The following is a 25,903-nucleotide window of genomic DNA, read 5'->3' on the forward strand; positions in this document are numbered from 1 at the left end:
TGATCATCAAAATTGATGATACCACATATCTGGTTCTTGAATAAGTATCTAACTTATAAAATTTCCACTTAAAATCCTTGAGTTTTTAAAGTGTAATAGCAGCAGAAAGATTTTATTGTTGTTTACTTTTGCTGTGAGTGCTCCAGATTCCCTGAGGTGCTTTTGAGAGAGTAAAATGATGTCACAGGCAATGTTTTTTGAAAGTAGTATGCAGAAAGCTAAGAGTACACAGCCCACAATAGGTCATATATACAAAGGCAAGTATTTTCCAAATATAAAAATTCAGAAAAAAAGTTTCATATGAACTGATAGCATAATGGTTTGTATGAAAACATTTTACTTTTGATTTAAGAAGAGTGCCACTTGTAGTTACAAATTGGAGAATTGGATCAACAAAAGTGTTTAGAATATTTTCCTATTGTCCTGAACTTATACATAGACAATTTACCTGAGAAAGATGCTTTTTTAGAGACTTTTGTACATCCTTTGGGATCATGTTTGTATGAAGTAGAACTAAGGGGGAAATACACAACCACCCAGAAACCAGTAGAGCCTTCAAATTATCTATTATTGATAATATTTCCATGGCAACATATATCTAGGAAGTAAACTGCAAATGGCATCACTACTTTAGATCATCTCTTTTGGAATCAAGTTCCATTCTCTTCAGTCCATTTAATTCTTGCTACACTTTTTAGATCTCTTAACCCAGGCATAGAAATGTATTTCTTTCTCCTGTTTAATACCCCATTGGACCAGTGGTTCTGTGGCTGAAGTGAAAATTGATTGTTGATGGACATTTCAGACTTCTAACAGTCAGCACTTAAAACAATGTAAGCACCAATCCTGAAGAAATCACCTGCAGAAAACTTGGACTGACATTTGGAACTAAAAAGAAAATCTGGATCTTGACCAAGACAGAAGGTCACCAGCCTGGGCCTCCACAGTGTGGTGTATCATGCTGGCCACAGTGAAACTGGAAGAGAATGAGGACTCTCACCAGGGTGGAAAATGAGGCATGGAAGCTTTGATTAGTGAGCTGTTAGGCACACAGACATTAATTTCGAAGCATTCCCATTTCCAAGCTGAGTAATAATGTTTGTAATATTATGGGATTGTTTGGCAGCTGCAAGAAATTCAGAAAACTGTATAAGGAGTCTTTGTTGACCTCTGAGTGGCTATAATGAGACCTTTAAATTTCACCTCCCTTCCCTTCCTCCACATCCTCTCTGCCCAACCACTACCACCACTTAATTCGTGCCCGCTACATAGCAAGAGGCACATAACAAACACATATATAAGCTCTTTAGTATATTCGTCAATAAAGCAGAAAAGAAAGGGGAAAAAACCCGCAAAACTCCAAGTAAAGAATTTCCCAGTCTCACTTCTGTATTATGGGTAGGTAGGGAGACAAGGAAACCCCCAGTCCAAAATGGCAGTCACTCATTCTCCCCAACTTTGCATGCTGCCTCCTATGTCAGAGAATCTGACTCAAGTATCTGATTATGGGGCCTGCTAGGTGCTAGCCCGTCGTTAAGTTGCTATGTTCACCAGTGTCGCTGTTTCATATTAGAAAAAATCCAGGTTGGATACTGCAAGCATCTCAAAATGACCAGACACTGAAGAAAGGCTGACCTGCCTCATTCAAACTGAGGGTTCTAGAGGGCTCTAGTGGATAGCAGGAAACACCTGGAATCAAGCTTAGGGGCTTAAGCCTTTGCTCCTCAACAGATACTCTAATGTTGGGACTGGGGGCTACTCTCTTAGTTGATGACTCCTCCCAGTGGGACTGATGGTGTTTCCCTACCTCACAGGGATATTGTGAGGACTAAATAATAGAGTTACCAATTCATGTAGTCATGAGCATCATGATTGTTGTTTTCTATAATATGACTTGGCATTAACAGAGTGCCCTTTGATTGTTTTTGATTGTATATGATAGCATCAGGCACTGACTCAAGTGGATGCAGTGAAGCTCTGGCTCAGTTACTTGCTTTCCACAGTGTGCTGCTGCTGGGAAGAAGCTTTGCTAATAGGACTCAAAGTGCTACCTTGAACAAGAAGCCACTGTGCCTATCTGAGGCTCCTGTGGCATTTTCACTTAGTTATTAGGCAATTCATGAGTTTCCTCTTACCTCCATTTTGCTGGACCACTGCCAAGGAACTAGATCTTAACCTCAGGCTCCATCATTGAGCTGAAGGTAGTAGCTGATCCATAGAAATTCAGTAAACAAAGACCAGATTTCTGTTTTTCCTGGAGAAACACCCCCAAGAAGCCAGCCAGCCTCTCTCTTCAAACAGACCAGGAGACTACAGTCAGACATTTCTTTTCTCCCTATTCCCAAAGTTAATGTGACTCTGCTTTTAGGAACACACACACACTTGAACTTTTCATAAAGCAGGAGGAAGGCAAAATCCAAGAACCAGTGCCTACTCTCTTGTTTTCTATTAAAGTTAAGATGATGGAGGAAAGTAGATAAGACTTTACCTCTTCTAGCTTTAGTGCCCCACACTTTTCACTCACACCATACACTTGCTTCTCCAGCAAGTATGAAGCCTTATTTTTCTCCCAAGCCAGCCTCAAAATTTGCATTGATGTAAGAGGAGAGGTCCTTAGAGTTTGTAATACCTTGCTATGCTCTGTCTCTGCCTCAGAGCCTCCATATCGAAATTAGTTTCCTTCTGGTGGATGTGCAGTCTTTGAGGCCAGGGGCAGACAGGTATGAGGGTCAGAAACACTCTTCCAGCCTTGCCTGGGACCTGCATTTTCCACCCTCTTCCTTCTCCTCTCTCCATCTACACGCACACACACACACACACACACACACACACACACACACACGCACACGCACACACACTTCTTTCTTCTTCCCCTGACTCAGCAACACTCTGGAGAAAAGCCAAGGAAGGACTTCAAGGAGGGAAGGGAGTTTCCCCCTCCTTGGGGCAGAATTTTAATCTCCAGGCCAACAAGAGGTTCCCTAATGTGAATTGAAAGGCTAATGTGGTTTATTTTTTAACTGCTTTCTATTTGTTTGAATGTTGCATATTTCTGCTAGTGAATTTTCCTTTAATAAAGCCGTTAATACACCAATGGTATTTTCTTATTTACAACAGACTGACAGGACTAATGCTGTTAACATTGGGCCTTTTTTTCTTTTTCGCTTTTCTTTTTTTTTTTTTTTTTTTTTTTCTCTCGTTTGCTTTCCAGGTCATGCTGACCTGTTCGGCTTGGACTGTTTCACATTTGTTTTTAATGTCAGTTTAAATGTAATTGTAAAAGCATGTATGCTCTAAATTCACGTAGTTACTTTTTCCAGTAGAAAAGCCTCATATGCGAAACCATTTCCAGGCTCTGCAATTTCACATGAGCAGGTTTTTGGTAATGACCTTGTGCCCCTCACCCAGGATGGCATCTGGACAGTGAACCTCTTTCTTCTGGCTCAGTAGTCAGAGAGAGGAGACTTGGAAATAGTTTCTGCCAGGTCCTGTGCTTTGGCAAGCATATGCAGCATTGCATATCATTCTATTATTAATTACGTTTACTCCTCCATGAACTAAAAACCATTAGACTAAATAGTCCAACATAAACCTTGAAAGATAAAATTCAATATTCTTTTCCCTGGCTATTCCTATGACTCAGAATTGGGACAGTGAGGAGAATGGGGGCATGGGAGGAAGGACCAAGAAACCTTATTGCCTGAGAGAATTTGGCCTACACTTATTTGTGTACACTTATACTTGGATGCACCCCTACTAATCTCTCACTCCATGGCTGCCAAGAACTGGCTCTGTTCCCTGTCTCTTATCCTTGTCCTAATTCTTCCCCACTCATTTCCAGCTGACCCTTCTCCCCACTAACATGCTACCCTACCTGATAAAATTGAAAGAGTACTACCCTAGAAGTCAGGATACCTGGTTCTAGTTCCTGCTTTGCTACTATCTAGCTGTGTGACCTTGAGCAAGACTTAGCTTTGGCCTTCAGTCTGCTCATCTTTATAATAGGGATTTGTTTCAATGGGAAAGGAAGAAATAGACAATATCTGGGGCTTTCAAACATTTTCTTGGCAATGGAATCTTTTCTTCAAACAAAATCTGATGCGGAGTCCCAAATGAAGATACGGAATAGAGCACCACTTTGAAAGAAGGAGGGTTTATTGGAGCCACATGCTCAGGCCTACTTTGCCTCTTCTCAGGGCCCTTTAAAATCCTTGGGGCTCCACCACTGTACTAGATTGATGTCTGGGGAAACTTCTGTTTTGATTCTCTCTCCTAATTGATTTAAATCCCTGGGGAAACTCTGTATGTTTCTTTTTTTTTTCTTTTATAACATCTTTATTGGAGTATAGTTGCTTTACAATGTTGTGTTAGTTTCTGCTGTATAACAAAGTGAATCATCTCTATGTATACATATATCCCCATGTCCCCTCCCTCTTGTGTCTCCCTCCCACCCTCCCTATCCTACCCCTCTAGGTGGTCACAAAGCACCAAGCTGATCTCCCTGTTTCATCAGTTAGCTTTTTCAGAGAGAAATTCAGCTGCTTGAGATAAAGGGAATGACGTGGAGCAATGTGGGGTTTAGCAACTAGCAAGAAAGAATGAGAGGCATCATGTATTGACGTACAGAATTTACTGTGTGCTAAGCACGTTACATGTATTCTGTTAGGTAAAGTTACAACTCTGTGAGGTAGATCTTATAATTATCTTAGGATTCTTGAACCTGTCAGTTTGGCCCTCAATCTTTGACTTGAGACCAGTTGACCAAGATGGAAGACAATATTACTTATAGGTTGCCACCCTAAGCAGTTTTTCAGAATGTTTTCTAGCTAGACATTCATTCTTGGAAAATGTCATAGCCTGCCCATTGATATACACCTTTACAGAATTCAGAGTACTTTCATTGAGACCATCTCACTTTCTCCAAATAATAGTCCTATGCAGTAGTCAGGTCAGATGAGAAAACTGAGGTGTAGGATAAATCAAGGGATATGTTCAAGGTCAGACATCCCATAAGAATGTGAATACCACCACCAATAATAAAAAGCCCTTTCTTGTGAATAACATTTTAGAACTTTGATGTCATCATTTCATTCTGCCTCCTTAAGTACAGTGAAATTTTTCACCATGCCACAGTCTTGGAGGGTTCTACTGGTGGTGTAGAATCTTCCCTCTACTCTCAGACACCACCACAGTGTCTATATTCCTCTTTAACAACCTTATTAGTTAGGTGCTAATGTTATCACCGATTTATAGATGAGGAAATTGAGGTACAGAGAGGCTAAGTGTTGCCCAGAGTCACACAGCTAGTGAGCAATACAGCCAGGCTTAACACTGAGACAGTCTGACTCCAGACTTTTTGCTGTTAACTACTACCCTTTGTACATATATCAAGAAACTAAGAGCAAAAGAAGGAAAAGGATGTTCTGGAGATCATACAGTGAGCTCCCCTGGATCTTAATCCGGTGTTCCTCTGAATATCTAAACCTAAAGTTGTACAATGAGATCCCCTGACTCTAATCCTAGTGGATGAAAAGATGGTTGGCATGATTTAAGCCAGAGGCCACAAATTGGTTTTCCACAGGCCAAAATTGACTTGCAGAATTGTTTGTCCAGCACAAACAGACTTAGACTGCCCCTAGGCAGGGCATCAATCACTTTCCTGTTCCCCAGCCCACCCTATTTATGTTCACTAGGCTGTTTTAGATCATTTGCGTATCTGCCTGACTAGTGAAGATATTCAAATTCATGACCCATACATTTAAGCATTATAATATATAAGCACCTGCACACACACACATAATTTCAGACATTCACGTAAGTACAGCCTAGTCTGGTTTCACAAAGAATTTGAAGCTCTGCACCAAATGTACCTTTGTGTTTAGTTAGCATTTAGAATTACACTTAAGACCTGAATTCAGTTTTATAGGCAGTTATATGCTGAAGAAACTCAGTTACTTTTTTTCATCTCATAATGTGTCACTCTTCCCTTCCCTTCTCTGCCATATCTGGTTCTCTGTTAATCCTGCTGTCTCTTCTTCCCCATGTCTGAGTTTGGTCTCCTGTAATCCAGTCACTCTCTACTCTTTAGGAATGGATGGAGAGTGAAGAAAATCATTTTGGAGAGTTCACTATGTGCCAGGCATTCTCTCTCATTTAGTTCTCATAAGTGTCCTAGGAAGCAGGAAGCGGCTTCCCCATTTTATAAAGGTGGAAACAGAATCTCAGAGAAGCTAGGCAATTGGCTCAAAGTTATTAAGCTAGTAATTGATGGAGCTGGGGTTTGAATCCAAGATCTTCTGATTCCAAAGCCTATTATCTTGTCTATACCCCAATTTTGTAAGGAAAGTGTATTAGTTTTCCACTGCTGCATAACAAATTACGTCAAATTTAGTACACATTTATCAGCTCACAGTTCTGTAAGTCAGAAGTCTGACACAACATGAGTGGATTCTCAGCTCAGTGTCTCACAAGGATGAAATAAAACTATTGGTCAGGGGCTTTGTTCTAATCTGGAGCTCACAGTCCTCTTCCAAGCTCATGTGATTATCACAGGATTCAGTTCCTTGCAGTCGTAGGATTGAGGTTTCTGTTTCCTTTCTGGCTGTCTGTCAGAGGCTGCTTTTAGCTCCCAGAGACCACCCTCATTCCTTGCCATGTGTACACCTCCACTTTCAAAGCCTGCAACAGAGAATATTCCTTATATTGAATCCTCCTGATTCCATGAATACCTTTCCAGAAAGAGTCCAGTCCCTTTTAAGTCTTATCTGATTAGGTCAGGCCCATCAAGGATAACGACCCTCAAAATTCAACTGACTTGTGACCTTAATTACATCTACCTAATCCTTTTACAAGAGCACCTATATTGGTGCTCGACTAAATAACTGGAAGAAGGTATGTGTACACCAAGGGTTGGGAATATTGGTGGCCATCAAGTATACCTAGCACAGGAAATGATTCTTTTATCCTTCAAACTCCATGGTGAGATTCAAGAAAGAGAAACATCCTTGACCTTGGGGAGAGGAACTTGAATTTTCTAAGACTTTGTAAACTTTACTGCACCTTGCCTCTCCCCTGCCCAAGGATGAGAAAACCTCTGTCTTGAGGTAGCAAAGAATGAGGCTGGAATAGTGCCTAATGGTCATAGTGGCTATAGAAGCTACAGATTAATCACATCTACTTCTCCTGAGGGATATACCATTGAACCTGATTGGAAAAATCTTTCTCTGTTGCTGTAGAGACAGCCCTCATAGGGGTCTAATGCCACTATGCTGAAAAGTCAGCTCCCTATAAGGTCCAGGCAGCAGGATCCAGGCATGTTTTCAAGGGCTCTCTTCCCCTAAAGATCAGGTACAGACAAGGATGTGCCTTGCCAATGTCCCTTTCTTGTCACTGCTTTGACCTACGATTGAAAGACAGTGATGAGATGCAAAGCAACTCACACACCATTAGAACTATCAACCTTTACTGTCCCCTTTATCCTGGCTTCATCACTCAATTTGAGCAAACCAATGGGTCTCTGTGGTAACACAGGGGCCTGACAAGCCTGTACCTCACATGAAAGAGTTAGGTATGACTCTGGGGCTCAGGTGCAGGAGACAGGAGGGGTGTGGGGGCGGCCTTCATGGATGAAAACAAGGCCTTGGGCATTGAGTAACAGCTGAGACTAGCAAGCCTCATTGTCCAGCATTCCAAGTCGTCTAGCAACATGCTGGCCTCTGCTGCACAGAGAGAACAGAGGATCCCCCGGCAGAATGAATGGAATCTGATTTCAATTATGTTCAGTACAGTCACCCTCTTCAGGCAGAGAGGCCAGAACACCTGGTGCAGCTTGGGCCACCGTGGCCGCAGGGACAGCAGGTTACCCAGGTCGTGGAGGCAAGTGGGAATGCGGATTCTCTTTCTCAAGCAGATGCCATATAGGTCTAGAGGAGGAAGATATGAAAATACCAGCCAAGTTTTCATTAGCACTATGCAGAGAAGGGGAATTATTTTAGGTTGATGGATTCTCCCCAAAGTCTCTGCACATATTGATCTTGCTTGTAATGAGTTTGCTTAGGTCCACAAGTCATCAGCCCACTGAGATCTGAGTCATTGGTGGGAGAGTCAAGGTGACAGAGCATACCTCGCTGATTGCACCAGCACCAATTCCTCTGTGTCGTTCCACCTTTTTGAAAAGCCCATGGATTCTTCTATATAAAATTCATTTGGATTTGTTTTTTAATCAATAGCATGAGTAGGGCATGACAAATGGGACAGCTGCCCCAGAGAACAGTCTAGATTCACAACAGTATTCCATAGAACTTTGTGAAATGAAGGATATGCTCTGTAACTGTACTGTCCATTGTAGCAGCCATAAGCCACATGTGTCTTTTGTGCACTTGAACTGTGGCTAGTGAGACTAAAGAATTATATTTTTAATTTTATTTAATTTTAATTAATTTAAATTTAAGTAGCCACATGCGTCTAGTGGCTCTTGTGTTGGACAGTGCAAATCTTGAATTCAGAGGCAGGTACTGAGATAGAGTAGAAATGACTTACTTACTCAGAAAACGAGCTGGTATGGTACAGGGAACTCTGGATTAGGAATAAGAGCCTGGTTCCAGTCTCTGCTCTGCCAGTAGGTGACCACACTCACTCTGACCTCAGGCTCTCCATCCTTGACTTGAAATGTTGAATTAACAACAGAAGTCCCAAAATAATGGCTAAGGCCTGAATTCAACTTTGGGATACAGATGAGTTTTAGGAAAAATTTAAAATATTATATGAATGCCTTCTAGGAGTATGTATATGTGTGTGTGTTATGTGCACATGCATTGCAGGGGCAAGAAGGTGGTAAAGCATTCACTTCAGTTCACCAGAGTTCCCACCATTCTCCTATAAACACACACACACACACACACACACACACACACACACACTGTATTATTTGTGTAGACAATGAAGGTATATTAATTCTGTGAACCCCCTGGATGTGATGAGTTCTAATGACCCTTCCTATTTCATCATGCTATGAATCTCTAAGCCACTGTAGTTCCCCAAACTTATTTCTACTTTGGGCAAATGACTAGAGGAGTCTCATAGCTTCTGCCTTTTCCTTTCTGGAGTTGATGCTAGTTACTGAAGTTTAGAGTCACGGGTGAGGGTGGAAGGCAGGGAAAATATAACCCTAGCCCTACTCCTCAACTCTATTAGGCTAGAAGTAGGGTTTAGGGCTTCAGACTCCTTGGGGATACAGTATGATATAGTAGAAAGAGCATTGGCTTTATAGTCAGACTAAGTTAAGATTTTTAGATTCTGTTTCTTGATAGCTGTGTTACCTCAGTTTACTCACTTGCAAAACAGAGATAGGAAATATTCCTCACCTCCTAAGATCATTGTGGAATTAAGTGATATAATATGTTTATGAAGTGAAGTATACAGAAGGCTCAGAAAAAATATTTAACCTTATATCTCTTAGTTCCCTCAGGCATAAGGCTAATTATATCTGTCTTCTCCCAGGCTGAAAGGGGGACTACATGGCCTGGCAACTTCTGAGCCCAAGGTCAGAAAGTACCAGTGATGGGGAAGAGAATGTCTACCTCTAGAACCTGTACCAGGGGAGCAGATCCAGAAGTCACTGTCAGTCTGTGGAGCTGCCTACTTGAGCCCATGTCAGCAATGGGTTCCCCAGATGACAAAAAATTTTAGGGGCCAGGCCAGTAGCTCTGGGACAAGATGAGCTTAGTCCTGCCCATACCTCCAGCTTGTGCCCTTGATGGGAGGTGGGAGTTGACAGTGAGTGTGCATATCTCATTACTGACTGTGCCCAAACCTTGCAGAAATGATTGTTGGACAAGGTCATCTTGAACTCTGTGTTGATTTTCCAGGCTTCCTTGTTATTTTACCCTGAGTTCTTCTCTGGGCTTTTCTTGCACCACCAAACCCTCTATTTTCTTCTCCTCTACCCTGGTTGTTGATCCAAACATGTGATTCATTCTTTCATTGATTTACTGAGTTGTACTATGATTGGAGTTTGCATTGCAAGACTTATTTTTCTAATTAGAGCTGAGAGTCAGTTCCAGATAAGTATCATTTTTTGCAGGAGCCAGAAACAGATCAGCAACAGGTTTTGTTGTATTTATCCATTAAAATTGAGCAATCAGCTTCTCTCTTTGTTTTATACCTTTTAAATTTTATTACTATTTTAAAGGGATTAGAGATAAAGTGGTTTATGGTCTGTCCCGGTGCAACTGCCTATGCTAGATCTCAGAGTTATGACCTTTTCAATTATTTATATTTCTGCCAATATAAATGCTAAGGAAAATAGCACAAAGTAAACACCAGGATGCCCAAGGACCTGTAAATTGTGTGTATGAGAGCACAGGGGGAGGATGGTTCATAAGGTTTGAGTTTTAGATTATTCTTGTTTTTTTAAATAATGTTATTTCTATCATCCTTTTTAATGGATGGTTCCTGTTTTACAGGCAGATTATAAAGGTAGGGACATTCTGTTATTTCTTTGATACAATTGGGGATTTCAGACTTCAGCTTCTTTCTCTCCCCTTTACTAAAGATGAAAATCAATATATGTGTTACAGTGTATGTTCAACTATGAGTGTAAATGTCTGACAATACCTGGGACTATTGTAGTTGAAGTGAGAAATGCTGCAACACCAGAAAATTCCCATTCATTGACCCCAAAGTGGGATGATAAGTCTAGTCCTTCTCCAACAGATCTGCCTTTCTAGTCTCCTTCCCTAGCAGTTTGCTAGACATGATAGACATAGACACAAGTACAACATTCCCTTGATTTAAAACATTCCATATTTGCCTATCATCTGTGTGATAAAACCCAAATTTCTTAATATGATATACATGCTCCTTTAAAGTCAAACCCCACCTTTGTTTTCAACCTCATAAATAGCCAGTCTCCCCACATATACAATATACACTCCAGCCACACTGGTCTCTTTTACCCCTAAACACTCAGTGCTTTTGTTTATGCCCTTTCCATTCCTCTCTGCCTGGTGAAATCCTCACTATTCTTCGAGGTCCAGGTCATATATCACCATAAACATTTCCTGACCCCACCTATGCAGAGAGATTGTTGTTCTTCCTCTTTTGTTAATACTCCTGTTGTAACATTCACCAGTTTGACATTTTCTAATTGTTAGAATTGTTAGCGGGTGTTTATTTCTCCTCTACCAAACTGGGTTAGGGCCTATGTTCTTTTCGCCACCGAAAAGCAAAGGCCTAACAATGGATGTCTGTTGAATGAACGAATGAGTGAATCATGAATATATTAGTAAATGATTTAATTGAAGATCCAAGGTATGAATACTGGAGACTGCATTTAGGCAGAGTCCAATCCAAGGATATACTAGGTCTGTCTGGCAAGAGGATCACAGAGAAAGCAAGATATGGAAGTTTGAGTTAGGAGGAATTTAGAATGATGAATCATTCATTTAACCAGTGTTTAAACTGAGCACTTGTCCTTAAGGAGTTTAAAGTCTGTGACTAGGGAGAATGAACATCCTTGTTTTCTTAGCTCAAACAGCTTTTCTAACAGGGTAGCTGTGCTGTGTGTTTTTGGCCACTGATAATAAATCCAAGTTTCCCTTGTTTCCCAATAGCCCGGAAGCTGAAGAAACTTGGGAATCTGAAACTACAGGAGGAAGGGGAGACTTCCAGTGCCACCAGCCCCACTGAGGAGTCAGCCCAGAAGCTGACAGTGTCACATATTGAAGGCTATGAGTGTCAGCCCATCTTTCTGAATGTCCTGGAAGCCATTGAACCAGGTGTGGTGTGTGCTGGACATGACAACAACCAACCTGACTCCTTTGCAGCTTTACTCTCTAGCCTCAATGAACTGGGTGAAAGACAGCTTGTACACGTGGTCAAGTGGGCCAAGGCCTTGCCTGGTAAGGAAAGTGGGGGCATGGAATGTGGGAGGTCATATTTAGTGAAGACTCCTTTGGGCCAAGCACCATGCCTGTTTGCTTCCCATCCATTAACTCATGCAATCCTCACCATAACCTTGTGAGGGAAGAGATTGGTAGAAATTCCTACATTAAAAATAAGGAAACTCAGAAATCAAGGAGAAAAGCAACATTATTGAGTATCCCACATGCCTCACAACAGCACACAGCAACCATGTTTCTATGTTCAACCCACAGATTTAGTCAGCAAATGTTCCCATAATCATGGATCACATAGACATACCCTTAAATGCCTTAAGATGCTCTTCTATATGTACACACACAGGTTCACCCCAAAGATAATCTTGAGCCTAACTGATATTCTGTCTTTAATATTACTTGGAACCCATACCATGGGAACTCTTATAATATGGTATGATAGAAGGAACATGGGGTTGGGAGTCAAAACAGTTAGGTTCTAGCCTTAGCTCTGCTGGTAACTCATTATGTGATCCCTTCCCTTTCTGGGTCTCAGTTTTTCCAACTGTACAATGTGTGAAAAGTGGTTTGGACTAAATTGATGGTTTTCCAGTTTTACTTCAAGGAACTCTTGGTGCTCTTTAAACTACCTTAAGGAATTCCCTGGCAGTCCAGTGGTTAGGACTCCATGCTTTCACTGCTTGAGGTATGGGTTCGATCCCTGGTCAGGGAACTAAGATCCCACAAGCTGCGCCATGCGACCAAAAAAGAAAAAAGGAAAAGGAAATAAAATAAACTACCTTAGCATCATCATAGTGGAAGGAAACATTAGGTGATAGTGAAAGAAATATGAAGTGTTTTTCTAACTTCTGCATGGATACCTCCAGTGATGGGGAATTCACTTCTTCTCTTGGCCATCTGTTGTTTGGAAAGGTCTGATTATTAAAATATTGGAGCTTAAAGAAGCCCCAGAGATCCTCTGTCCAACGATTCACAAACGTTCCTTTAGCAGCCAAACTCTTTATTTCTCAAAAACATGGTACACAGATCCAAGTGGAGCTGGTTGATTTAAAGCCAGTGCCTCTCCCTCACTACCCCTAGAGAAGCCTCAGATCACTCTTGCAGAATCTTAGGGCTCCAGGGAACACAGTTTGGAAACAAGAGAAACATAAACTCTTTAAGGGTTCTCTTAATCCTAAACTTCCATGACTGAAAGATTCTTTTGAAACATCAACAATCAAACCTCTCCTTGTGGAGTCAAAGATTAACCTGCCATTTAATAATAACTGTCAATCAGATGTGAATTTATGGTGAACAGAGAAGTTTCATATGTAGTACTTCATTTGATCCTCCTAAGAATTCTGTAAAGTAGGGATTCTTTTCCCTGTTTTATAGATAAATACTCTGACGCTCTGAGAGGTGATGTGCTTGCCCACAGTTGCACATTCAGAAGGTATCAGGGCCAGAACTTGAGCCCACATCCCCTCCTAACTCCAAATCCCCTCCTCATCCAACTCTACTCATAGTCTGTGTAGTACCACTGTAGTTCTCTAGCCTCGGGCTTTACAGTGAGGGACCAAGACTTTATCCAAGGCCAGTTGGGTCATAATGTGGACTTGCTGCCTTGGAAGACATTGCATGTTGACTGTCAAGCCCCCTTTTTGTCTTTCCAATTCACAAGGCCCAGTTACAGCTACCAGATTGTCCCTAACACCTTCCTAGCTTGGAAAGCTGAGGTTGACTAGCCAATTAGATCCCTGGGAAGAAGGCCCAAGGACTCTGGCTGCATATACACTGTACCAAAAACAGAGAGTTCACACAGGGAAGAAAAAAATACAAAAAAAAAAGGAAGAAAAGAAAAAGTTGCTTTAATTCTTATCACTTATTCAGCTGGGTGTCCTGATGTCATGTGTCTAACAGAGATTCAGTTTAATCTTTCCAAGCAGTTGCCAGACACCTTAGTGTCTCATTTTATAGGATAGGACCTTTTCTTTTATATGATTCCACTTAATCCTCATAGCAGTCCCATGAATCATAAGGACTTTCACTCCTGTTTCAAATGATAAGGTTCAGAGAGGTTAATTAACTTGTTCCATTTGGTCACTTAACAAATGCAGCCAGAGCTTGGGCTCACACCCTCTGAGTTCTAGTTTGATGGTCTTAACAATAACCTGGTGCAAAGCATTATGGCACAATTTGTATAACTGGGAGCCACTGGATTTCCTCAGCCTAACCTCCAGGGTTGGAAGCCCTTTCCTTACATTAACAAGTCTGCAAGTTAATATCAGTTCACCATCTAGCTTGTCTAAGGAAATGATCTCTGACCCTGAGTAATTTAAAGAATAGCTTCAAAAGAAAGCCAAGTACCACATTCATTAGAACTGTTATTCATATTATCAATAATCACCTACTAATTCAAGTTATTTGCTCATTGAACACATTGAGTTCCTGTCCTTTGAGAGGCACTGTGCTAAGTACCTACTCAGATCAATTTTGTTGTGAAGTTTTCTGTGATAGTGATGATATATGTAAATTGCCTACTACAGCACCTGGTACCCTAGTAAATACCCTAGTATTGAGGGAGGGTGAGTAGACTGTGTGTACACAGTATATTTATAATCAGATGTATCTGGCTTGGAATCTTAGCTATACACTAGTTGTGTGACTTTGAGCAAATCACATGTCTGCAGTACTTGTTTCCTCATTTGTAGAGATGGTAGAACAATTGCTACCTTGCAGATTGTTATCAACACAGAAATTAGGTATAAAGAGCATCTAGTATAATAGCTGAAACATAGAAGATGCTCTGTAAATGATGGGTCATTATTACCAAGCTTGAGTGCTAAACCACTAAAATCATTTTAAGCTGCCACTAGTTTTTCCTAGAAGCTCATTCATGGGTCCCAAAGATGAATTGTCTTCTTTGAAGACCTTAGCTGTGAGGTGCAATAAAGCAGCAAATATTTCCTAATTGACCTTTCTTTGGGTATGTTCTTCCAGACTAGACATGAGACTATAGGTTTCTACTGGAGATTGCTAAGAAATGATGTTGATTGGATTCTAGTGAGAAAACAGAATCTCAGGTTAGCCTCTGCTCCCTAACCTGTTTTGTGTGTTTCATAACCTGAAACCATGACTTCTCTCTGTTTCTCCAAAACAGCCTAATGCAGCGCCAAATAGGTGTTGAGTGAATGAATATATGTTGAGGGAAACCTGTAGACTGGAACTACTGTTTCCTCAAGTCATCCCTTGATAGCCGTAGTATCTGAGCAGGCTGCTTCAAAGGATGGGCATTAGCAGGCTAATTTTCCTATAGGTCTAATCTGATTACAATACCTAACTCTGTTCTCTAATGCCCAGCCTTTGAAGCAGCTATGTTGTTGATGCATATACAGTAATTAGGCTTGAGTTCTAAGCAGCTCTCACTAAGGACTGTTAATTAGTATTACAGCCAAACTAAGCTTTCCCTTTTTCTCCTCTTTGTTAGTTCTCTGGCATCTCAGGGAGGGAAAAATCATCAGTATTGACGGCTTCCTTGGTATTTGTACAGTTTAATCCTCATGCCCCCATGCACCCTCATATTCACACACTCACCAACCAAGGCTTTTCTTGATTCCCATTGCCTCCCACCCCAAGGGTTCAGGGTTCAAGCTCCCGGGCCCCTCCCAAAGAGATTCTTTGATGTTCCATGCTTGACCCTGGCTTTTCGTCTCCTACTGGAAAGAATCAGTCCCAGGTATTCTGTACTACAGAAGGGATTCAGGCAGGAAATACTCTGGGGTCTGAGGCTCCAGCTAGTCTGTTAGCAGACTAGCTCCTGTGAAGATGTGAGGCACACGCCTGGGAGCTAAGATTGCAGTCAAAGGTGGTGATGTGAGGAACTCTAGCATCCTGATGTCTGGTAGGCTTGGGACCTAAAGGAAAAAAGGGTAAATAGGGGGTGTGTGTGGCAAGAACCAACCAACAGAACAATGTGTCTAGATAGTGTAGACTTCAGACCTGAGCCTATGGCTAAGAAAAAACTCATGACGTTGGTAGTTCTTGAGCTGTGTTGTTCAGCAGTAGTATGGGAGAAGCACTGAAGAAGAGAATTAGAACACCTGGGTTCTAGTCCCATTTCAGCCACATACAGACTGTATGAGCTTGGGGAAGTCAGTTAACTTCTCTGGCCTTCAGATTCCTTGTTGACAAAATAAGTGTCACATTGCCCACACTCTAGGGTAATTGTGAGGGTTAAATGAGGTCATCATCAGGAAAGTTAGAAGCATTATACAAATTCATGTAAGCATTCCTAATAAGGTAAGTAAGACAAAATTTCAGATAATTCTGGATCTGTTAGGGAGAAGATAAATGAGGCACTGGTAGGGGATGAGCTCTGAAGTGATGCTTTAAGTATCCAACTATTTGGAAACCTCCAGGAGAGCATAGCCATATCTGTTCTACCTATGTGGAGGCAGCATCTGGGAGCCTCTGTTCTCTGAGCTTAAGGGAGGTAATTTGGAGATCATCTATAATTCTTATTTTATAAAATGAAAATAATGAGAATCCTAAGTCTAATTAATATTTCTCAAACGCCTACTCAAATATCTGAACTGTGTTATATACTAGAGAGGAAAAGATGAATAAGAAGGGAATGGTCCCTGTCTTCAAGAAGTTCTAAGTCTCACAGAGGAGACAGATATGTGCATAGATAAATTCCAGTACAGTGTAATGAGTGCTATAATTGGACGGATTCAGCAAGATGGTAAGAGAAGAATCACTAGGTCTTCTGTCTGGATGAGTTGGAAGAGGCATCACAGAGGAGGTAGCCTTTCAGTGAAGACTTGAAAGATGAGTAGGTGTTTATCAGATGGAAAGCCTGGGGAGGGAAGAATGCATTCTAGGGAAAGGCAGCTGCCTGTGCAGAGATAGCAGAGATTTAGAGGCATGATGTGTGTGTGTGTGTGTGTGTGTGTGTGTGTGTGTGTGTGTGTGTATGTTCAGCAAACTGTGGGTTTTTCAGAATAGCTAGAACCTAAATTATGAGAAGGCAAATGGTAAGAAATTAGTCTAAGAAAGCAGGTCATAAAGGGCCTGTTTGTGTATAATAATGGCAGTAGGCAGGAATGGCAGTAGAGTAGGAAACTAGCAGGGCCAGGTATTTATTGAATAGAAAACAATAGAGAGGAAGTGGGAGGCAGGAAAAGGGTCAGAGAAAAGAGATGGAAGCTGAAGGTAGTGTGGAGAAGGCATGGCTGTCAAAGGCATTCCACCATATGCTGATATGTAATAGTATCCCTTTCCCAGGGTTGTTAGAAGGTACAAACAAGATTATAGCTAGAAAAGAGCTTTGTAAAGTGAAAAGTGCTGTTCATGTGAGAGAAATGATTATTACACTGTGTCTTTGGAAAGGCAGTGAGCCTTTCTGAAGATCAAGGCTTTGGAATCAGACTGGCTTTGGAACTTGATCTGCCAATTACTAGCCTTATGATCTTGGACAAGTTCTTCAACCCTTCTGTGACTCACTTTTATTGATTCACAGAATGGGAACAATAATAGTATACACTTTATTGGATTCTTGTGAGGAATAAATGAATTAATATAAGTAACATGCTTAGAAAAGAGTTAATTCATTGTAAGCAGTCAGTAAGTGTTAGATTATTATTCTCTTCCAATGGACAGTGCACTTTTTGCCTCTGTTTCTTTTGAGCAGCTCAATGAAGTAGGGAGTGCAAGGAGTGTTATCCCCACCATATAGTTTGTTCTCCTCCTGCTCCCCAGCATTGATGGCCCCTGGGGCTCCTCAAGGGCAGCCCAAGTGCCAGAAATTCTCAGCCCAGCAGAGCCCTAGACTTCACTCAGCCCATCAGTGCTCAGTCTGACCACTGCCTCTACCCTATCTCCAGGCTTCCGCAACTTGCACGTGGACGACCAGATGGCAATCATTCAGTACTCCTGGATGGGGCTTATGGTGTTTGCCATGGGCTGGCGGTCCTTCACCAATGTCAACTCCAGGATGCTCTACTTTGCCCCTGACCTGGTTTTCAATGAGTAAGTGCTTATGGGTCCAGAACTCACATAAACACAGACCTCATTGGTGGTGATGATGGTAATGTAAGTAATGGTGAGAGTTGGTTCATTTGACCTTTAGGTGAGGCAGTAGAAGCCCAGCCAGCCTGCTCAATCTGAGGTGGCTTTGCCTGGCTGAAAGGCCAATTGGTAGGAGGCAACAGGGGAAGGCTGTCGCTTTTCCCAATCAAGACTCAATCCTGGTAATTTGGCAGTGCTTCTGACCTGCTTTTCCCTTATCTCAGACCCTCATGTCAGGATCCTTTTTCTTCACTCTGAGCAACATAGGGAGTGAACAGAGAGACTCTAGTTGTGAGGGCTGAAGTTCCTTTGGTCCCTTATGCTACCATCAAAAGCTACTGCCAGTCACCATTTGTTGAGAAACTCCTTTGTGCCAGGACCATACTAGATATTTTCCTAATCCTTTCTCATTGAGCACTCATGAGAACTTGATTTCCCCTTTAAAAAAAATTTTTTTTAATGGATGGGGAAAATTAGGTTCAACAAAATAAAGTGACTTACCCAACAACGTCAAACAGCTAGTGCATGTTGGCAACAGAATTCAAAGTATGGCTCTGTAACTCTTAGCTCTTATACTGCCTCCTGATGGTAAGTGATGAGGAAGTGCAGCTCCACCATTTTCTGGCCATGTGACCTTGGCCCAGCCACTTCCCTTCTCTTACAAACAGTTTTAATAAATGCTTGCCCTGCCACCAGCTCTATTTACCCTTCATGAATTTGGCCAAGAGCTCAGGTTTTAAAATTGTACTTTCCTCAACTGAAACCTCTATTCTGTTATTTCCTACATCATTGTCTTTGGGTAAGACCCTTACCTTCCCTGATCCGCAGTTTCCTAATCTGTTAATAAAATAAATCTTTCTTAAATGGTTTTGTTATGACAACTAAAATAGGAGCTAATGAATGTGAAATGTCTGTCCCATAATGGGCAAGAAATAAAAAGGAAGTACCTTTCCAATACTCTCTTTTCCTAACAATGATAATCTGTTCTGTGTCTGCTCTTTGAGGTCCCTTGTGGCATTGTGAATGGAGCTGGCCAGAAAAAATCTTCCCAAGAACTTTGAGCTAGTCTCACCACAGAGAATCCCTTTGGTCAGGAAGGAATTGACCTTCCCTCCCCTTTAGCCCTTTAACCCAGAAGAGCCTTAAAATAAAATCTACAGGCCAGTGGTTCCTTCCAGTACAGCAGTGCCATATGGGGGAAAATAAGCGTCCCCAGCTGCCCTCTTCCAACTCAGCCAGCCCTGGTAGCCAGAAGCTAAGAATAACCATTGGGCTTTTGGCACAACCTGCTTTGTGGTTTCCAGATCTCCAAAGAGTTACCTATGATGCCATCTTCTGGAGCAGGCCTTAAAAAGCCCTCTTCCTGTTCATCTCTCAACCCACCCTCTTGCTGCCCTCCAGCGATTAAATCAACTACTGGGCACCTGCACTACCCTCCCCATCCAGAGCCTGAAGACCTTTGAACCTTTGCAAGGTGATAATTGGCTATTTTCTAAATCTTCATTTCCTTTTCCACATCTGTGTAAATATGTGGCACCCTACCTCAGCTATCTGGTCCACTTCCATGTACCTCATCAAAAGGTACCACAGGATTCCCCACAGAGTCAGGGTCCTATATCAAGCCCCAGGGCTCCTGAAACAGCAGACCCCCTTCCTCTTATAGGAACCCACCATGTTAGAGCTCTTAAAGTCCCTAGAATCATCTAAACCAATGTTTCTTAACAGGGATGCTGTTGACATTTTCCGAGGAATGGTTTTTCATCTTTTAGCACATTCCTGCATATTGGAATGTGTTTAACTGCCCTGGTACCTGCCCACTAAATACCAAATAGGATCCTAGTCACTGTGACAGCCCAAACTGCCCCCACACATTTCTAGCACCCACTAAGGGAGCAGTACCTCTCCAGTTAAAAGCCACCAGTTGCTGCTAGCCTCCTCAAGGTACCAATGGGGAAACGGAGGTCCAAAGAAAAAGACAGGGACTCTGGGCCAACCCATTTGCTAACCTCTCTGACACCAAACCCTGTCATCAACCCTGCTTTCTTCTTTTCTCCTCCTCTCTTTGTGGAGAACACAGTTTGTGAGGGTAATGGACCTGAGCCCTAGCTGTGTGACCTTGGGTAAATTACTGAACTTCTCTGAGGCTTATTCTTCTCATCTGTAGAATAGTGAATAGAATCATAATGGCACTTTCCAACATATCATTTTTTGAGCAATTACTATGTGCCAGGCACTGTGCTCCATCATCTATTTCCAATGTTCGTCTCCCCACTTCTCCATTCTCTTTTAATCCCACCTACTTCTGCTCACCTCCTGAATTCCATTCCTGCCCCTTGCTTTCTACCTTCTGCACTCTATTCCTTTCTTTCCTCCTCAGGTCTTATTCCTTTCCCCTTTGAATTCCTTCCCTTGCCTTTCTCCCCTCCTTTCTACACCTTCTCTGTTCCTGGGGTCTGCAGCAGTATTAGAGCAATCCTTCATGTCAGGATTACAATTTCAATGGTAAAAATACTGCAGTGTCGTCATCAACAGAGGCTTGGAAGCACAGACAGACCAGAGCAAGGCCATGCCCTAAGGCTCAGCAAATCTTACTTAAAAATTCCTTAGGGAAAAAGAGCTTGGAGCAGCATTGTTTTGGTCAGTTGACTTGTGATACTATCTAAATGCTTCATTTTTCCAGTTGGGTTCCAGCCTGCATTGAATATTTCTACACTATCTGCCCCTTCCTTTCCCTCTTTCTCTAGGCCATCCAAGATCTCTCTGAGATAGGGTGCTGAGCTTCCACCCAGCCAGTACCAGGTCTGCTCAACCTGTGAACAAGGCTAGTGGTTTGGGGACCAAAATGTCAAACCACAGGCTTCAGACCCAATCTGGGAGGGCTTTTTCCTCACCACTTAAGTGAGTGTCAAATTCCCTTTCCTTTCTCCACAAGATATAAAATCAATTTCTCTCTCTCCCTCTCCTCTTTGTCTCTCTCTCTCTCTCTCTCTCTCTCTCTCTCTCACACACACACACACACACACACACACAATTTCTGAAGTGCTGAAAACCAGGAAGGTTTGCTAGCAGGAGGATGCTGTATCTTCTCTTATGGGCTTGTCATGGCCAGTCATGGAACAGAGAGGTTGCTCCCCTCGAGAATCTGTCCAAGCCTTGGTCACTTCCCTATATAATTTATAGGTGATAATGTGATGATGTTTTCACAAGTCACTATAATAAAAGCAGCTCACACGTGTTTATAACTCCCAAACTGTGATAAGGAACAGCCAGGATATGAGGGAGTAGGCTCCGCTTCAGCAGGGGACATTTAGATTTGACATTCAGAAATATTTTCTGGCTGATTTGATAAGCATTGGAACTCATTTAAAGGGACAATGGGGAATCTCATTTTCTGGGAGTTTTTAAAGAAATGATTAAATTTCTAATATGGGAAGTGTGGTCACTTGGGAATCCTGATGTCCTTATTTTAAGAGTTGATTTCTAAGGCCTGTCTCCTAGAAATCCTCCAAGTTTGAACGTCTGGGAGGCAGGTTCTGGCTCTGGCTGCAGCTGAGATATTAGGACTAGTCAGGGAGACCATGTGCCAGTCCCATTGTATTCATTTGGTTAGGCTTTCCTGTCCTTGTGCCAGGAAACAGGAGGACCACGGGGACCTGGAATTTCCATGTGGTAATCCATATCCTGGCCAGGCAAGATGAGTAGTTATCATGATATCACGATTTTGGGAAAAAAAAGAACAACTTCGTTCCTGTCACTGAAGCACCAGCAAGAGAAACAGCAAGCTCTTCTTGGAGAACTTGGAAAGGGGAGGGCAACCACAGATATTCTCTCTGGGTTTATTGTAAGCCTTTCCTTACTCCTCTTTTTTTCTCTGTGTTTCCTTCCCAGGTACCGCATGCACAAGTCCCGGATGTACAGCCAGTGTGTCCGAATGAGGCACCTCTCTCAAGAATTTGGATGGCTCCAAATCACCCCCCAGGAATTTCTGTGCATGAAGGCTCTGCTGCTCTTTAGCATTAGTAAGTGCCTGGAAGGGCAGAGAATGCCCCTAGGGGCATAGGGGATCAGAGGGAAGCTGCTTTTTTCATTAAAGGATTATTGGGAAGAAGCCAGCTCCTGAACATTTCCCTTCTTCTTTCACCTTCCCTCCTCCACTCTCCCTTAGCATCCTTTTTCCTAACAAGGATGAATTTCATGGCTAGAGACCAATTTCTTTGCTATAATTCAACCTCCATTAGATCCCCACCTACCCCCTATCTCTTTCTGGTACAAGGCCTTTTTGTCTGGTTTTAGCAGGTCTCTGAATTTTTTCCATAGCTTCTACCATAGAAACAGGCAAGGACCACCTTATATGTCTTGTAGGGCAGAAGGGATTGCCTCCTGGAAGGAATTTCCTCTTCTGCCAAAAAGAGAAGTTCTGTGTAAGCAACTCAGAAAGGGCTTATTTGGCAGCCAAGGAATATTTCTTTAATGTCTCTTCTAAGCAGAGTGCTTAGCCTCTATGAGGGAGAAAGGAGACAAAATTTGATATTCAAGACCACGTGTTTTAATTTTCTAATTCAGAGCCAGACTGTGAACAGCATAAAACCATAGGTCCTAAGAAATGTGTAGATGAGAAGTCTAGAGAATGGAAAAGCTCAGTAAATTTTATTTACTATCAAGTAAATAAAATTTACTGAGCTTTTCCATTACCCTACACACTGGGTCCAGCTAGCCTTTTCCCTAAGACCTTCCTAGCAGACTTCCTGAAGGTCCCAGGCATATAGGCCTCAAGTGACAGGAAACCAAGTAGATGGTTCTCTCCCTGTGGGGGTGGGGGTCAAGTTTGTGGTCAGAAAACTTGGTGCTTTATCTAATGCTCCTTCGTGGGCATGCTTCCCCTCCCCATTCTGTCTTCATCCCACATCAGTTCCAGTGGATGGGCTGAAAAATCAAAAATTCTTTGATGAACTTCGAATGAACTACATCAAGGAACTTGATCGTATCATTGCATGCAAGAGAAAAAATCCCACATCCTGCTCAAGGCGCTTCTACCAGCTCACCAAGCTCCTGGACTCTGTGCAGCCTGTAAGCAAACGATGGAGGGTGCTTTGTCAGGGAGAGCAGCCTGATAGAGCCAAGTGATAATATGCTCTTCTAAGGTCTGGCACCACCTGTTGGGAGGTGCTTCCATTCCCCTCTGGCTTTGAGTGTGGTCCAGGAAGAAAATTCAATGAAGAAGAAAGGAACACAGGTCACAGTGTCCCAGCTGGATGTTGTGAAAGAGGTGGAGGAGTTGAGAACAGAGCAGTTGGGATTCAGAGAAGGGGCTTAGAGTAGATAAGTTCTCTACGCAGACAAAACAGACCTGGATGTTTTCCCCTTCTTCCTCGAGTCATGTGCGTTTGTGTGTGTGTGTGAGAGAGCGAGTGTGTGTGTGTGTGTGTGTGTGTGTGTGTGTGTGTGTGTGTCTATGCTGAGGAAAAGGAACACGCAGTCTTGAGTCAGAGAGCTTGCAATGGTGTAAGAGATCTCTTGGGAGCCTTCAATGACTCCCTGGAGACAATTTAGTGTACGTGTGTGTATGCACACATGCACGCACACACACACATACACACACACACACACACACACACACACACACACACGGAGGCCCAAGGACATGGAAGGAAAGAGGAGGAAATCAAAGAATGTGGGGATAGACCCTGACAAGAAGCCAACTCCTTGTCAACCCTGTTTTCTCTGCAGATTGCACGAGAGCTGCATCAATTCACTTTTGACCTGCTAATCAAGTCCCACATGGTGAGCGTGGACTTTCCAGAAATGATGGCAGAGATCATCTCTGTGCAAGTGCCCAAGATCCTTTCCGGGAAAGTCAAGCCCATCTATTTTCACACGCAGTGAAGCTTTGGAAGCCCCCATTTCCTCACCCCCACCCCACTCCCTTTCTCAGAAATCTTCTGCCTGTTTTAACTCTGCACTACTTCTCTGCAGTGCCTTGGGGAATTTCCTCTATTGATGTACAGTCTGTCATGAAGATGTTCTTGAGTTCTATTTGCTGGGCTTTTTTTTTCTCTTTTCCTCCTTTCTTTTCTTTGCCTCCCTATCTGACCCTCCATGGCACTCTCAAACTCTGCTCCCCGCTGTGGCCCTTATCTGTGTTTTGAATGCTGTTGTATTTCTTTAAATCTGTGATGATCCTGTGGCACAGTGTCAAGTTGTGCTTGTTTATAGCACTGCACTGTATACCAGCCATGCAAACGTTTACTCACCTAATGCCATGTGAAGTTTAGAGAGGTAAGAGTATCTGGGAAAACAAAAGACAAACAAACAAACAAAAAAAATTGCTAGCGTTTTGCCTCTTAAAAAATATAAAAACAAACAGAAATCCCTGAAGAGACCAACAGTAACTAGAATAAAGTGAAAATTGCAAGCCCATGGGGAGTCACTGCTTTTTTTCCCCAAACCCTCTCTCCCTGGGAGACTTTATTTTCTGCCAATGGCTATTGCCATTAGAGGGCAGGGTGACACCAGAGCTGACGTGGATGGGAGGCAGATTTAAGAGAGGACAGAGAGGACAGATGGATCACCAGTACCTGCCCAGAGCCTTGGCTCCTGAGGGCTAGACTGCTCGACTGCAGCGCAGTTCGTGGTACTGAAAAGTGTACTTCTTGTTTGAAAACTTGTCTGTATGGCCTCCCCCCACCAGTCCCTTTCTCTCTCATCCTCTGCCTCCACCCTCAAATTGACTTTCAATAGCTTTTCTAAGAGCTTTGAACTGAATGTTCTCTTTAGCCAAAACTTGGCCACTTCCACTGAAGAATCAGACCAGCAAGAGGGAGAGGGAGATCTGACCTTTTGTAAGTCACCATTCCGATCCAGGTCTGCTTTCTCATTTGTGGCCCAGGGAAAAGCTTGGGGCTGCAGTCAGAGGAAAAGGAAGTGGTGGCTTGACTGTTTTCCTACTTAGGACACTGAAGATTTGATCCCTCTTTGCCCTTATCTTTAAAAGATCTGAATGTTTTCTGCCTGACTCCATACAGCTACAAGCATCATCCACCCTCCCTTCAGTGTTTTGTGGGCCTGAACTTCACCATGCTGCATTACATCCACAGTGGTGAAGCTTGTCCACTTCCTTGGGCATGTTCACAGACTCTCTGCTAAGAACTCCCACCACTAAGAAGGCTAGCAAGCCAGCAGTCTCAATGTCTATCTCTAGATGCCAGTAGGCTCAAAGACTTCTTAGCAAATGTCTCTCATCAAATATCAGATCTCTGGAGCCCTTAGACAAACTGGAAAGAAGGCATCAATGGGATTGGACAAGCTGAGCGTCTTGCTCTTGTCCCCCAGAGATGACACCTTCCCACAAAATGGAGAAATGCCGACTTCCACCTTCAGAGCAGCTAAAGGGGCTACCCAGATCAGGGTTGAAGAGAAAACACAATTACTAAGGTGGGAAGAATGAAGGCACTAGAACCAGAAACTCTGTAAATGCTCTCCTTGCCACCCAGCATATCCACCTGCAGAAGTCATGGGAAGAAGAGAGAAGAAACCAAGAGAAGACTGACTGCTGAAGTAAAAGTCTTCAGAAGCAAAGTCTAAAGCCAGATGGGCACCATCTGGTGAGTTTACTCATCATCCTCCTCTGCTGCTGATTCTGGGCTCTGACATTGGCCATACTCACTCAGACTCCCCACCTTTGTTGCTGCCTTTCAGCCAGAGGAAGCTGAAAGATTGAGACTACAGAACCATGGCCTCCGTTGGAAAGTTTGGTGTGGCTCCAATGGGCTGCCACCCATGAACTCGGTGTGTTCCTGGGATACTGGTTTCATATAGTCCTTTGGCACACCTCTGTTCTGTTGAGTTTGTCCCCCAGTCGCGAGTACAGGGGAATGTCCACCTACTTTCTCATCTTGGCCACTGCCTCCTCACTTAGCTCTTAAATTCATCTGCTAAACAAGAAATGGCCAGTCACCAAG

General features: G+C 42.7%; 1 protein-coding gene across 1 annotated transcript in view; it reads left to right on the top strand.

Annotated features, from left to right (window-relative positions):
* AR (androgen receptor) overlaps positions 1–23,928 on the top strand; it is a 163,002-nt gene extending 139,074 nt beyond the window's left edge. The window contains exons 4-8 of the mRNA XM_065900896.1: positions 11,613–11,900; positions 17,762–17,906; positions 21,834–21,964; positions 22,855–23,012; positions 23,673–23,928. Coding sequence (XP_065756968.1) covers positions 11,613–11,900; positions 17,762–17,906; positions 21,834–21,964; positions 22,855–23,012; positions 23,673–23,828 — 878 coding nt within the window. The 3' untranslated portion in view covers positions 23,829–23,928. The remainder of the gene's footprint in view (positions 1–11,612; positions 11,901–17,761; positions 17,907–21,833; positions 21,965–22,854; positions 23,013–23,672) is intronic.
* Positions 23,929–25,903: the final 1,975 nt, after the last annotated feature.

Source organism: Phocoena phocoena, chromosome X (assembly GCF_963924675.1).
Source record: "Phocoena phocoena chromosome X, mPhoPho1.1, whole genome shotgun sequence".
Taxonomy (NCBI): Eukaryota; Metazoa; Chordata; class Mammalia; order Artiodactyla; family Phocoenidae; genus Phocoena; species Phocoena phocoena.